We start from the raw sequence: 15,372 nt of genomic DNA on the forward strand, positions 1-15,372 counted from the left end.
GATATTTAGACACCGGTGGAATCTGAAGGTGAGTCCCACAAAAGGATCCAGCGGGTGGAGGCAGCCCAGGGCCTGCCTCTGGGGACTGAGCCAGGGTGGTGTCTCGTCCCCCTACTCCGACACAAGACGCAGGCTGCTGCGGCTCAGCCCCGGGGCAGGTTCCACCGTCCTGCCTGTGCCACCCCCAGCGCTGACCCTCTCTTACGGGACCCCCACCAGGAAATGCTACAGGAGCCATCCAACAATTAGTGGCTTTCTTGAGCTGCCCACACACAACACAGCAAGCTCAAAGTGGTGCCAGGCATGCTCGGTTACTTTTCCGTGTGTGTACTAGTTATTACTTACATAAACCGCTTCACAGATTAAACCTGTGTACCGGCCGGGTGTGGTGGCTCAGACCTGTAATCCCAGCACTCTGGGAGGCCAAGGCGGGAGGATCACTTGAGCTCAGGAGTTGGAGACCAGCCTGAGCAACAGCAAAACACCATCTCTACTAAAAAAAAAGGGAAGAAAAAACTAGCCGGGTATGGTGGTGTGCACCTGTAGTCCCAGCTAATCGGAAGGCTGAGGCAGGAGGATTGCTTGAGCCCAGGAGTCTGAGGTTGCTGGGAGCTATGATGATGCCACTACACTCTAGCCTGGGTGACACAGTGAGACTGTCTCAAAAAAACAAAAAACAACCCAAAAACCTTGTGTACCAACCTTCCAATCGTTCTCCGTTTGCCATTATAGTTTGCCATTATAATTTGAGGATTTAGTGTCAATTGCGACAGCAGTAGCTGCTCTGCTCTCCCCATTAACAAACACTGTCTTTGTTCATCAAGGAGCTGCTATTTAAGAGGGAGGAGAAGCCTGGGGGAGCAAGACGTCCTTTAGTAAAAGGAAGGCTCCCTTTGTACTGTGCATAATTGCCGTAATTGGAGGTTCTCACAGTGCAAGCACATGATTCACCGTGTCCTGTGGCTGTGCCTAGGGAGGCCCTTGCAGTCTGGGACAGACGTGCTGGCTCAGTTTCCGAAGGGGCAGCCTAGCAGTTCTGCCCCCTTCACAGAGGGAGGAACATGCCTGTTCTGGCTTGTCGGACTACATTTCCATCTTTGGCTCTGGGGGGGCAGCTAACCTCCTAAGTATAACTTCCCAGGCTGGGTGACCCCACTGGGCTTCTCCCTGGGCTCTCGGGCCAGGCCTGGCGCCCCATCCTCCTGCTTCCCGGCGCACTCCCACCCTGGGGGCTCTCCTTCCAGCAGCCAGGATTCGGAGCAGGACATGTTGAGACGTTTCCTCAGCACCTTCCTCCCGGAAGTGCCTTACACAACAGAAAGCCATGGTGGGGAAACCGACAGTGAAAAGGGAAAACGTTAGCAAGTTTTCTTGCTTCCTGGTCCATAGTCAGGGTGCTTCCCGACTCCCTCTGAGATGTGTCATCCCAGAGACCACCAGGATGGCTAAATAATAGAAAGGAGAGCTTTACTGGCAATATCAGTTTGCAAACCGGGAAGAGACAGTCTCTACCGTGAACCAAAGGAGCTATCTCTTCAGCGAAGGTTGGTTTTTACGCCTCATAGGGCCAGTATCATATTAATACATATTTAGCAGGACTGGGGGAAAAGCTATATATATTAAAATATTTACGAGGGGAGCCAGCCCATATGTAATAGGTAAACACAAATGTAACATGCATCCCATGTTCACTTTGGGGTGGGGTCTGGCATTAAAATGAGGTGGAACTTGGCTCCTTAAGTCAAAAGGTGAACTACAGGACACAAAGATGGTTTGTGTATACTCTCTATGAGCTGGCTGAAACTGGCTTAAGGTCTGCAATTGTTTATCAGAAAAGAATGTTTGTATGGCTGGTCCTCCATGCAATTAGAGCTGTAGTGGTCTGGGTTGTAAATCAAAGTTAACAGCTCCAGCTGTTAGGGAGTTTAGCCAAGGGAATTTAGAAATCTGCCATGTCAGCTGGGCCTAGGGGCCGTCTTAGTTGATAAAGGGGAGTCTACTTTGGTCTCTCAGATCACAGACAAGAATCAAAGCCTTTACCTTACTGAGGGTCAGGGTCCCCCGCCTTCTATTCTGCATAGATGCTAGACAAATCGGCAAACCCAATTCACCCATATACGACAGGGTATCTATCAGGAAAATCCAATGCAAAGTTGGTTTAATACTAGAAAATCAATTAAAAAGGTCTCCTAAATTCAGGAATGCCAATTGCATGGGAAAGCCACCCAGGCCAGGGGACAGTTGACCCTACACCAGAATGACCCCAACAGGAGGCTGCACTCCCTGGCTAGGAACGTGTTAATTATTTTCAGTATCTTTAAGGTGCTTATCAATGGTCTCGTTTGCACCGCCAACAGGTGCCTGCACCTCCGTGTTGATACACATGGTTATCTGTGGCCTTGTCCCACCCAGGTCCTCTCATGAGTGAGGGACACCCGGCCATCCACAAGGGACCAGTCTAGAGCTGCAACCTTGCTAAATTCCCTGTAAAGTCTCTTGAGCTGAGTGCGCCTGGCACCAGCACTTCAGTGAGCGTCAGCCTGGTTTTCCCTCCTGGCCGTCTGCAGGCGAAGCACCATTCCAGACACTGGGGATACACGTGTTACCATGCATAGCATGTGTTCCTGCCTGTATAGTCAACTTTGTGTGTGTGCAAACACACATTTATTTCTGTGTCCCTGGAACCTCATGAAGAGCCTGTGCAGGAAATAACGACCCTTAGACAAAAGTTTCCTGCAACATCTTACAGGGCACGGTTTTCAGAAACACACAAGAAGCTTTGTCGGACGTCCTGCTTAACTCAACACGCTATGCGTTACCCTTATCTGCCAGCTTAGTAACTCTAAACCTCTACGCCAAAGGAAGACGAGGCTAAAAATGGCTTGTTCTTATGAAAACTCAGGCCCAAATGACTTCAGCAGGTTCTACCAATCATAGAAGTCAAACCTTAATAAACAATCCCCAGAACAGGCCGGGCGCGGTGGCTCACGCCTGTAATCCTAGCACTCTGGGAGGCCGAAGCGGGTGGATTGCTCGAGATCAAGAGTTTGAGACCAGCCTCAGCAAGAGTGAGACCCCGTCTCTACTAAAAATAGAAAGAAATTATCGGGCCAACTAAAATATATATAGAGAAAAAATTAGCTGGGCATGGTGGTGCATGCCTGTAGTCCCAGCTACTGGGGAGGCTGAGGCAGTAGGATCGCTTAAGCCCAGGAGTTTGAGGTTGCTGTGAGCTAGGCTGATGCCACGGCACTCACTCTAGCCCGGGCAACACAGCGAGACTCTGTCTCGGGAAATAAATAAGTAAGTAAGTAAGTAAAGTAAGTAAGTAAGTAGGTAAGTAGGTAGGTAGGTAAGTAAGTAAGTAAGTAAATAAATAAATAAATAAATAAAAACAATCCCCAGAACAGAAAGAGAAGGTACGTGCTACAGCTGATTTCTGAGGCTGAAAGTGACTTTGACATCAAAATTTGGGGGACAGCACCAAAGAGGAAAATTAAAGGCCAGTCCCACGAACTGCAGATGCTAGACAAATGAGCAAACTAAATTCAGTAATACACAGAACAATAATCCATCGGGACCAAGCTGGGTTTACAGCAGGAGTACAAAGTGGTTTAATCAGAAAATCACCCAATCCTGATGAAAGAACACACCAGTAATAAAGCAGTCTTCCCAGAAGGACCCCCCCAAAAAAGTTAAATCTAAATGTGGTCAAGGCTCTAGAATGTGGCTGTCAAGTTACAGAAAACAGAGGTCAGAGGAACATGTTAAATTAAACCATGGAGATGTAACCAACAACATGCAGACTGTGGGAAGTTCTAAAAGACACACGATCCCCTCTCCAAATAAAAGGGACATGATGGAGGCAGAACCTATGGATTAAAAAAGAGCTAAAAGAGGCCAGATGCAGTGGCTCACGCCTGTCATCCCAGCACTTTGGGAGGCTGAGGAAGGAGGATCCTTGAGCCCAGGAGTTTGAGGATACAGTGAGCTGTGATCCTGCCGCTGCACTCCAGCCTGGACGACGGAGGGAGACTCTGTCTCAAAACAGACAAACAAAAAAACTAAAAGAGCCAGTCATGGTGGTGTGTGCCTACAGTCCCAACTCCTTAGGAGGCTGACGTAGGAGGATTGCTTGAGCCCAGGAGTTCAAGTTCAGCCTGGGCAACCTAGCAAGACTTCATCTCTTAAAAAAAAAAAAAAAAAGAAAGAAAGACAGGAAGAAAAAAATATATAATTTTCTTTAAAAAAGGAACTAAAAGCATATCAATCAAGTGCAGTGTGCAGACCTTCTCTGGATCCTAATACAAATGTAAAAGAAAACATTTATGACATTTCTAGGACAATCAAGAAATTACTGATTAGACATTTGCTGAAAATTAAAGTATTATAATGTTTTTTAATGTGTGAAAATGGTATTATGTTTACGTTGAAAAAAAGATCCGTATCTTTTAAAGAAACATACTGAAATATGATGTCTGGTATTTGCCACAAAATAATTTGAAAGGAGGGACTGAATGGGGGTAAAGATGAAATAAACAGCCATGAGTGGATCACTGTGGAACAGGAGTTGGAGACACAGTGCTTCATAATATTCTTCTATCTTTGGACATGTCCTCAAATTTCCATAAGTAACCACAAGAAAAAGGAAATCAATATATCAATGTAATTCTTCCCATTAACAGAGTAAAGGGAAATTCATGTCATCTTTTCAATAAATGAAAAAACTCACGAGACAACATCAGAACATGGAACTGGGAGTTGGAAGAGGGAGGTTTAGTCCTGCTGACCCTGTGTATAGCACCAGGCACGTCACTTTACCTCTCTGGGCCCCAATTTCCTCACTGATAGAATAATAAACTACATGCTTTGAAGTCCTCCCACTCAGCTTTTATTTTTTCCAACAACGTATTAAAAGCCCCCCATTTTTTTTTTTTGGAGACAGAGTCTCGCTCTGCTGCCTGGTTAGAGTACAGTGGCTTCATCACAGCTCACTACAACCTCCAACTCCTGGGCTCAAGGGCTCCTGCTGCCTCAGCCTTCTGAGTAGCTGGGACTACAGGTATGTGCCACCACGCCCGGCTAATTTTTTCTATTTTTGGTAGAGACAGGGTCTTGCTCTTGCTCAGGCTGGTCTGGAACTCCTGAGTTAAAGCCTTGGCCTCCCAGAGTATTAGGATTACAGGCGTGAGCCACGGCATCCGGCCTACTTAAATATTAGAATACCCATGTCGGTTTTAAAATTCTAAAATTCTAAAACTCAGATCTCTTACCAGTTATTCATTTATCTTGAGTTTTACCTTCTTCCTTATGATGCTTATTCTGAATCCACACTTTGGAATTTGAAAATCATTCTCCTTAATGAAAATGTAAGCAAAACATAGGACCAGTAGTTCCATTATTTGTTATTTGTAAATATTACCTCTCCATGCGGAGGGACTGTTTCCTTGTTCTTTTTCATCCAAAAATTACTAGAAGAAAAAAAAATTTTTCAGGCCTTTTTATTACAAGAAGCCCATTCACCGTTCTGTGGTGAAGGTATTTTGCTCTTACTCTGTAAATCTATATCTTGTCCTTCCTTAATAAACTTCATTTCTCTTGCCTTGCAAAAAAAGAAAAAAATTTTAGAGATGGGGTCTCACTGTGTTGGCCAGGTTAGCCTTGAACTCCTGAGCTCAAGGACTCCTCCTGCCTCAGCCTCCCTAGTAGCCAGGACTACAGAGTCGCCACTGCACTTGATGAAAAATTTTAATTTATTATCCTCTTTATATAGGAGCTATAATATGTACATTCCTTATATGCAAGCCTTATGACCTAAGGAAGTTATTCAGTCATACTGTGCCTAAGTTTCCTCATCTGTAAAATGAGGATGATAAAAGCACCTATTTCAAAGATAGTAAGGATTAAATGTTAACTTAGAACAGTGCATGCAAGCAGTCAATAAATATGAACTACCATTACACATGTTAATAACATGCAGGACTACAAGCAGTTAATGCATATAGTGTAAACAATGGTTCTCAAATTTGTAGGTTATTAGATGCCTCCTTAAGAATGCTGATGCCCAGGACATGTTCCTAACGGAGTACATCAGAATCACTGGGGGTGGGCCCTAGTATTTTTAAAAGTCTTCCAGATTAATTATGATGTATAGACAACTGTAAGAACCAATAATGCAAACTACGTACATAAGGTATAAGATGGCATGAAGTGGCAAGGGAACATTTAATTTAAAAGCGGAGTTTTAAAGTTGGGTTTGGAAGGAAGAGTAGTGCATGACTCTTAACTTATATAATATTTTTCTATTAAAAATTGGTATACTCACTTGAGACCAGGAGTAAGAGACCAGCTTGGGCAACAAAGTGAGATCCTGTCTCTAAAAACAAGAAACTGGTATCTTATTTTATCTGCCAATTAACAAAGTAACAGCTGGTACCCAGAGATCAGAGACAAGACGGGAATAAATTACTGCATAGGTACCGAAAGCAGGTCTCCTTAAGTGGAGGACAAAGAATTCATGAAAAATATGGAGAGTAAGCTAGACATACAGGATTAAAGTGTAATATCTATTTAGATAAGGAAAACAACCTGTTACTTTCAAGACCTGATGTTTACATTCAAAGCCCAAAAGACAACAATCTCTCTGTATCACAAAAATTTAATTACCTGGACAGCCATGCACTCAGGAAGCACAAAGATGGTACCTAACATATAGGAAATACAAATTGCCCTGAGGTAAAAAATTGTTCTCTTATGTTCTATCCAACATTTAGCATAATAGGGCATTCAGATCCTTTAAAAAAAAAAACACACACATCGAAATGCCAGCACTGAGCAAGTTCTGACTCATGGGCCAGGATCATCACCACAATCATCCCCTTCAACAGGTATGGGCAGTCAAACAGGTGTGCAGCACAGGCTTACTTACCACTTGGACTACAAAAGGGAGAGAAGTCTCACCTTGAGGATCAGAGCCACAGTAAGACTCATTTTACTTTAACAAAAAGCCTGTACAGCAATGGAGAAATCCTTATTTGGGTGCTGTTTTTTTTTCCAGCACTAGTTCACAAAATAAGCTAAGGAAAATCCTCACCCTGGGGAAAGTTCTTGGTTGATTTCCAGTTAGCATTTTCAGATACCTGTTGTATTTTTCTGACCAAACTCTGAGATGCTGAAATGGGTTTCTATGTTCCAGGAATTCTTAGAAGTCAAGGCTGTGGCCACTGTAACAGGGAACTGAGCCAGCAGCTGGGGTCTGGGTGACAAGCTGTCCTGGTAATTCTTTGTCTAAACTATAAACTGGACAGAACTTCGAAGCCACATTTACAAAAGTGTGCAAATAACCACAGCCCAAAAGAAATGAAAAGCTACAGGTGGGCGTATTTTGCAATTCTTAATTGGCTCTTTTTCATCCTGGTTTAATTACTGTTTAAACCAAGCTTTCTAGCCTCCTTCATTAGCCCACTGGTAAATGAAGTGTTAATATTTGTGTGCTTTGTTCAAGTATTTTATCTGTAAGCCATTCCGCACTGCACAGTTGTCAACGTTTGCTTCTGACAGATGGAATCAAGGCCTAGGCCTCCCTTAAACAAAACACCCTTCCCAAAACAAGTGCAATTTTCCCCGGAAAATTGCGGGGAATTTTCCCCTGCGGTCTCACTCTGTTGTCCAGCCTGGAGTGCAGCGGCCCGATCAGAGCTCACAGCAACCTCTAACTCCCGGGCTCAAGCGATCCTCCTGCCTCAGCCTCCCAAAGCGCTCGGATTACAGGCGTGAGCCAGGGCACCTGGCGGGGCAGAGCAATTTGTTAAAAACCGCTTGCCATTCTTTGTCACCGCGGGCGTTCTCCGTGGATCTCCGACCAGTAACGTGCATGTACACACACAGTCTGCAAACGAGACCCATTCAACGTGAAGTCCTAGGATGGGAAAGTTGGCCACCGTCTGAAGAAAAGGACTAATAGTCTCAACGAAACCAAAACGAAAAAAATACACGCCGTCTACGTCAAGAACTCTTTAAATGTAAGAACCAGTTATCCTCGAAAATAAACGAGGTACGTACAAAACCAGTTATCCTCGAAAATAAACGAGGCACGTACAAACTGACTGGCCGACTCTCTCATGCTTAAAAGTTCTGCCAACAGCCCCCGGAGTGGCGGTGGCACCGTCGGTTCCGTCGGACCAGGGGGACCGACACAGGAACCTTCGGGGCCGCGGGACGGCTCGGGACAGTATGTCCGGGCGCCCCTCAACCCGGAGCACTTGGGGACGGGCCCGTGGCGGGTGTGCAGAACCGGGGGTGTCTCCCCTGCAGGCACCCCACTTACCCGCCTCGGTGCCGCATCCCTGCGCTCGGCACCTCGCTCCGGGGCGAGCTGGCAGCGGCGGCCGGCGAAGGCGCGGCACACCGGTGGGAGAAGGGCCTTCCTCCCGCGCCGCAGGGCAGCCATGACCTCACACCAGCCGGCTTCCGCGGCGCACGGCCGAGTCGCGACGGCGCGAGGGGCCGCCTTACGGCAGAGTCGCAAAGCCCGAGGGACAGGAGCTGCGCGGCCGACCGTGCGCTTTCCCCGCGGCGTGACGGGCTGCGGGGGCGGCGGGCCGGCGCGGCGGACTTTGGCGGCCGCTCTCCGGTCGCGCCTTTCCCGGCTGCCTTAGAGGGGCCAGCGGCTGGCGCGGCGCGGCGGGTGGCGAGGCGCGGGCGCCGGCGGAGGTTTTCCCGGGTGTGTGGTGTTCGGCCCAAGGGCGGGGCTGCCGGGCCGGCCCACGCGGGGAGCTGCGGCAGTCGTGGAGGCTGCGGGGTGCCCATGGCGCGGGCGGTACAGGTGAGCGCTGGCGGCGCGGGGTCTTCTCCTCTCGCCGGGGGCGGGCGCGGGTCCCCGCGGGACCACCCCTCCCCGGCGCCCCCTCGCGCGGCCTTTGCCCGCCGGTGGGTCGGGCCGCACTCGGCGCCGTCCCCACCCCCGGATCCGACGCGGCCGGGCCGGCCGGGCCTCCTCCGTCCTCGCCTGGCTACCCCGGCCGGGCCGGGTCTGCTCCCGCCCAGCCCCCGCCGCCGCGCGCCCATTGTGAGGTCAGGGCGGGCGGCGCGTCGGGGGCCGGGGCCGAGACGCCGGAGCGGCCGCTGCGGCCAGTAGCTGCCGCCGCCACCTCCGGCGCCTTCGCCGGCTGCCCCGCGCAGACCTAGCCGGGAGGGGTGAGAGGGATGCGGCTTGGGGCCCCGCTCTGGTGCCGCACCCCGTAAAGGGCTGATCTTCCACCTCGCCACCTCAACTACGGGAACCAAGACCGCGACCGGCTCAGACTCCTCCTGGGTAAAGCGCGGGCAGGGAAGGGCGAGAAGGGGGAGGAGCCGAGGCAGCCTGCCCTGCGCGGGCCCGGCCGCGAGAGACTGGGTCGGGCGGACTGTCCGCCGCTGGTGAGCCGCTGGGTAGACAGCCGAGAGCGAAGGAGGCGTAAGCCATTCGGACTCTAAACGGGAGGCGAGCGAACCAGCTATTCGTAGCTGTCACGGTTTTGCGGTGTGTATTTTTGGAGCACGGTAGGGACCGGGGAGGAGCTGGTCCTCGAAAGCCCAAGATGGTGCCTTCAACATAATTCCTGTCGCTCTTCCTTTCCCGTGGAATTGTGTGCCTCTTCGGGGACACAGCTGCGGGGACACGTGCGAAGAGCTGACGGGTCGGTGGGGAAGTGCGCGAGGGCGGAGAGGAACGTGGAAACGCAGGCCGCGGGGAGTACAGACCGCAGAGATGGAGGGGGCCGAGAGCCTGGGTACCTGTTTCAGTTTCTCTTGCTTAGAGTTATTTTTTCTGGCCACCAGGCGTGTCTGTCTGGCGGCGTAGAAGAGTTAACGTTTTGCCTTCCACAGAGGTGCCCTGCTGGTTCCAAAAAATAGTTTACAGCGTTAAAACATTCAGGTATTAGTGTTTGTGCAGTTTCTAAGGTGATCGTTCAACCTCTTATGAAGCCATATGCTGCTCTCTTTTATAGTTGAAGAAACTTGAAATTCCCAGGCCCAGAGCTCCAGCTCATACTCCACATTGCAGTAACTGCTGTCTGTTCTTATGTTTAGGTTATTTGCCCGAGAGGGATGATAAGTCATCCTTTATTTACTGGGGTATGCCTGTCTTTTGGATTGCAGTAATGACAGGCTCTTTTATAAAGTATATCTTTAAAAAATGAGGATTGTAGAATGAATTAATATACGACTAGCATTCTGCAGAGACTTTATGCTGTAATAAATTATCATTTTTGTCATCTTTTAGTGCTTGTGAAACTGAACACTACAAAAGTATGGATATGGGAAACCAACATCCTTCTATTAGTAGGCTTCAGGAAATCCAAAAGGAAGTAAAAAGTATAGAACAGCAAGTAGTTGGCTTCAGTGGTCTGTCAGATGACAAGAATTACAAGAAACTGGAGAGGATTCTAACAAAACAACTGTTTGAAATAGACTCTGTAGATACTGAAGGGAAAGGAGACATTCAGCAAGCTAGGAAGAGGGCAGCACAGGAGACAGAGCGTCTTCTCAAAGAGTTGGAGCAGAATGCAAACCACCCACACCGGATTGAAATACAGAACATTTTTAAGGAAGCCCAGTCCCTCGTGAGAGAGAAAATCGTGCCATTTTATAGTGGAGGCAACTGCGTAACCGATGAATGTGAAGAAGACATCCAGGATGTCATTCTGAGGCTGACACATGTTAAAACTGGAGGGAAGATTTCCTTGCGGAAAGCAAGGTATCACACTTTAACCAAAATCTGTGCAGTGCAAGAGATTATTGAAGATTGCATGAAAAAGCAGCCTTCCCTGCCACTCTCTGAGGATGTGCATCCTTCTGTGGCCAAAATTAACTCTGTGATGTGTGAAGTGAACAAGGCCAGAGGCACTCTGATAGCACTTCTGATGGGAGTGAACAACAGTGAGACTTGCAGGCATTTATCTTGTGTGCTGTCAGGGCTGATTGCAGATCTGGATGCTTTAGATGTGTGCGGGCGTACAGAAATCAGAAATTATCGAAGGGAGGTAGTAGAAGATATCAACAAATTATTGAAATATTTGGATTTGGAAGAGGAAGCAGATACTACCAAAGCATTTGACCTGGGACAGAATCATTCCATTTTAAAGATAGAAAAGGTCCTCAAGAGAATGAGAGAAATAAAAAATGAACTTCTCCAAGCACAAAATCCTCCAGAATTGTACCTGAGCTCCAAGACAGAATTGCAGGGTTTGATCGGACAGTTGGACGAAGTAAGTCTAGAAAAAAACCCCTGCATCCGGGAAGCGAGGAGGAGAGCGGTGATCGAGGTGCAAACCCTGATCACGTACATTGACTTGAAGGAGGCCCTTGAGAAAAGAAAGTTTTTTGCTTGTGAGGAGCACCCGTCCCATAAAGCAGTCTGGAATGTCCTCGGAAACTTGTCGGAGATCCAGGGAGAAGTTCTTTCGTTTGATGGAAATCGAACTGATAAGAACTACATCCGGCTGGAAGAGCTGCTCACCAAGCAGCTGCTGGCGCTGGATGCTGTGGATCCACAGGGAGAAGAGAAGTGTAAGGCTGCCAGGAAACAGGCGGTGAAGCTGGCCCAGAATATTCTCAGCTATCTCGACTTGAAATCCGATGAATGGGAGTACTAAAATACCAGAGATCTCACGTCTGATATTGCTTGTTTTGCACTTTATATATGCTTCTATGTATTTATAGAGAGCTTTCGGTTCATTGAGCCTACATGTGATTTATACATGCATATTGCAATCTCAGTATTTATGATTTAAGCAAATTATATTCAGTATCTCTGCTGCTTTTGATGTTTCAAAACAAATATCATTACAGCACATTAACTTTTCCATTTGGATCATTATCTGTATGATGTGGTGTGGTTGGTTTGTCCTTTTTATTTTTTTTATTTTTTTTGCATTTTTAATCAGAAGATGAAATAGAGGCAGCTTTTGTAATTAAATGGGTTGTGTAAGCATTAAAATGCAGATATTTCAGGATCTAGAAATAGACATAACCTTACATAATACTGGAAAAATTATGAGAAAGGGGAAAATTTTGGTGAAATAGGAGTAAGGTCCAAACAGAAGTAGTAAAATGATATCTTTTATTGTGCTAAATAAAGCAGAAGAGTTTTTTGTTTTTTGTCACTTATAAAGCCTGATTAGTCCCACCCAGTTTAATGGGGTAGGGGTTTTTTGTTTATTAGGACCATCTGTTCTTTTATAAACATTTTTTTGTTTGAAAAACAGCGTATTTCTCCCATACTCTGCATTTTAAAGGGGAGAATCTTGTTTTTGTGTGCAACATAAGAAAATTATGAAAACGAACAGCCAAAAATCTCTTGAGATTACATTGAAGGGATAAAGTACCAGCTATTAAATACCTTCGAATTGTTGTTTTTGTTTATAAAATCTGAACTTAATGATTTTCCTTAGTGAGTAAATAGTAAGGATGGGAACATTTAAATGACGTTAATGGACCAATTAAAAGGAAAATAAAGGAAACACCCATACCTGTAGTTGGAGAATAAAAACTGGAGATGAGTTACCAATGTCAGGTTACACTAAAACCAAGCAAAAAAGTCTGAATGTAGTATGTAGTGGTTTTTCTTCTGTCATTCAAAGCTGTATATTGGACAAACTTGTTAAACATACCCAATGCTATTTTACAGTATGTGAGAGCAGAAACCGTCAGTAACTCTGAAGCACCAGGTGTTGACAGCTTTTCAGAGGAAGTTAGCTGTTAAGTACTCACATCTTAAATATCACCTGCTGGAAATTAAACGCTTGCTCTGGGTACCTGCTGAAGTCCTGAGCTCATGTTACTGGCATGTGGATGTTTCTCTATTGCCTAAAAGAGCCATTAAAGTCTATTGTGCATGAAGTTTTTTTTTTATTCTGCTAAAGGGTTTATGTATTTCTGTAAATACTTTGAGGATACAATTTTGCGGTTGCCTGCTAATACGAGCAAAAGAATTTCCCAAAGTTCTGAAGTGCCTTAGTAACATGTCAGTCCCAGTATTATAACTAACAGACTATTTACCTGTAGTCACCTTTCACGAAATAATCCTGTTGGAGCACATCTTTTGAACTAATGTTATTCTCTTTCAGAGATATTTTGTAACTTTCTGTAGGGAAATTGTCACTTTAAACAGCTAAAAGTAGGATAGATAAAGGAATAGCCTTAAGTACCTAACAGATGATAAGAGCATAGCCCTAAACAAATCTCCACTTTGTCTCTGGGTATTGCCCAATCATTAAAAGCCCTTGATATGTCTTTCCTGCTAGAAATGTTCTAGAAACACTGGATAGTGGGGTCAAAGGCCACCGAGACCCTCCCACCACAAGCTGTCAGTGCTGGTCACTGGAATTCTCATTTGACCAAAGTAGTTTTAGGATTGCTGTTATGTATCATAATTTTAGAGTGCTCTTAAAATCTTAAAGAGTTTTTAAATTAGAGTCCTGTCTTAATCATACCACTGGGAAATCAAGGTTACACTATAACTTCAGACGTATCCTTCACCAGGTTCTACTAAATTTTTAATTTCATTTTTGAAAGCTAATGTCAGCATTCCCTTTAAAAGTGTCCATTGTTCCTTGAAAGTAGATTTCCCCTGTCATTCTTTTCAAACAGAAAAGTATCTTATGTGACTTTTGTAGAGACATCTCTTACTGCTAAGCTTTGAGCATCGCATGTGAGTGCAGAATACTGAGCTTTTCCACAGTCATTGGAGATTTTTCACAGGGGTTATTTTGGTCGTAAAATGTCAAATTGACCTTGAGTGACTGTTAGGCATGGCTTTTTTCCTAGTTTCCTAGCTGTTTTTCTAGTTCCTTGTGCTGGACTATTCTCCTGTAATGAACCCTGGTGACACCGAGTCTAGCTTTTCTCATCCCCTGTTGGGAGCTGTTTGTGTTAGTATGGGCTGCTGCATGTACATTTCAAATTGGGCTTATCACATTGTATTGTATTTTTGTGAGAATCTGTACTGCAAGTAAAACCTACTCTCCAAAACTGTGTGGTCTTCGGTCTGCATTAAATGGTATACTCCATGTTCATGCAAAAAAATGGCTGGGAATGTTTGCTTTTTATCTGACGTGCAGTCAGCATCGCTTTCACATCATCTTTATCCAAACAGATTAGCGCCATCAGCCTATGATGAAGTGTTTATTAAAATAAATGTAATGACTACGTCTACAAAGTACAGTTTAATGCTTTATTTTGCTACAATGCCTGTATATTTGATGTAATCTAGTATGTTTGAGAAGTTTAACCAGTTTTTCTCATTGGTTTTGCTTTGCCAATTTTTATCTGGTTTTTGAGGGTCTAAGCTTATTCTGTATATGCTGGGTTTTTTGACCAAAGCTTTTCAGCTTTTAACTGGTCAGATATTTTTCTTTTAAGAATAATTGGAGAAATATTTGCCATTGATTTTGATGTATAATACAGGTGTGTTTGTTCAGTGTGTTGGTTCCTGTCTTCTATTAACTGTATAACTATTGTAATAGTGTATCTTAAATAATTCAGTGTTATTTTGAGATATACATGTTAGTATACCCTTAATTATTCATGAAATAAAACAAATCTCTTAGCTTATCTTTGCCATGGAGAAAGGGTGTGAGTCAGGTGTGTGTTCTGCTCTGATGTTGGCCCTGTGCTCCTTGTGTGTTCTCACCGTTGCGTGCTGTGACCTGGGCAAGGGCCCTTTGTTACCGAGCCCAGAGCGGGCCAGGCGTGGGGGCAGCTGGGCTCCTTGGCCACAGTCGGTGCGGTATGAGGAAGTGTTGGCAGCACACAGTGACCAGGACGCAGGCACAGGTGACCGGTCGCTGTCCTCCCTTCTAGACAGCCCGGGAAGTGTGTGTGGGATGGGGGTCATGACCTCACGCTCTGCTGCCCCAAGAGGATGCCCACGACTCATGAACAGGACTTGACCTTATCTGTAGAAAGGAGAAGAAACTCTGGGGTGTGGCTCTGGCCAGGTCCGCTCTGCAGAAAAGAGTTTTCACTGAAGTGTGCTTCCTAGTGTGCTAGGAAAACTCACCTTCACTGCTCCTTTTTTTTTTTTGAGACAGTCTCACTCCCTTGCCCTGAGTAGAGTACCGTGGCATCAGCCTAGCTCGCAGCAACCTCAAACTCCTGGATCGCTTAAGTGATCCTCCTGCCTCAGCCTCCTGAGTAGCTGGGACTATGGGCATTCACCACTACGCCCAGCTAATTCTAATTTTAGTCACCCAGCTAATTTTCCTGTTTTTAGTAGAGATGGGGTCTCACTCTTGCTCAGGCTGGTCTCGAACTTCTGACCTCAAGCGATCCACCTGCCTCAGCCTCCCAGAGTGCTAGGATTACAGGCGTGAGCCACCGCAGCCAGCC

At 46.0% G+C, this 15,372-nt stretch overlaps 2 protein-coding genes across 4 annotated transcripts in view; one reads left to right on the forward strand and one right to left on the reverse strand.

Annotated features, from left to right (window-relative positions):
- LOC123644001 (cytochrome c oxidase assembly factor 8) overlaps positions 1–8,494 on the reverse strand; it is a 32,213-nt gene extending 23,719 nt beyond the window's left edge. The window contains exon 1 of the mRNA XM_045560069.1: positions 8,327–8,494. Within this exon, the coding sequence (XP_045416025.1) occupies positions 8,327–8,449 (123 nt within the window). The 5' untranslated portion in view covers positions 8,450–8,494. The remainder of the gene's footprint in view (positions 1–8,326) is intronic.
- A 181-nt stretch (positions 8,495–8,675) lies between these two features.
- On the forward strand, positions 8,676–14,595 carry BAG5 (BAG cochaperone 5). Of its 3 annotated transcripts, none has more exons than XM_045560100.1 (2): positions 8,676–8,824; positions 10,265–14,595. In XM_045560100.1, exon 2 carries the CDS (start codon positions 10,293–10,295, stop codon positions 11,634–11,636), a length of 1,344 nt encoding a protein of 447 aa, XP_045416056.1. In that variant the 5' UTR covers positions 8,676–8,824; positions 10,265–10,292; the 3' UTR covers positions 11,637–14,595. The 3 variants fall into 3 exon arrangements, with proteins under 3 accessions (XP_045416056.1, XP_045416049.1, XP_045416040.1); XM_045560093.1 differs by lacking the exon at positions 8,676–8,824 and adding an exon at positions 9,159–9,313; XM_045560084.1 differs by lacking the exon at positions 8,676–8,824 and adding an exon at positions 9,342–9,520.
- The last annotated feature ends 777 nt before the right edge of the window (positions 14,596–15,372 follow it).

This window comes from Lemur catta, chromosome 1 (assembly GCF_020740605.2).
Source record: "Lemur catta isolate mLemCat1 chromosome 1, mLemCat1.pri, whole genome shotgun sequence".
Taxonomy (NCBI): domain Eukaryota; kingdom Metazoa; phylum Chordata; class Mammalia; order Primates; family Lemuridae; genus Lemur; species Lemur catta.

Excerpts from the sequence above, each read along its gene's own strand:
- BAG5 (XM_045560100.1), top strand. The coding sequence starts at position 10,293 with ATGGATATGGGAAACCAACATCCTTCTATTAGTAGGCTTCAGGAAATC.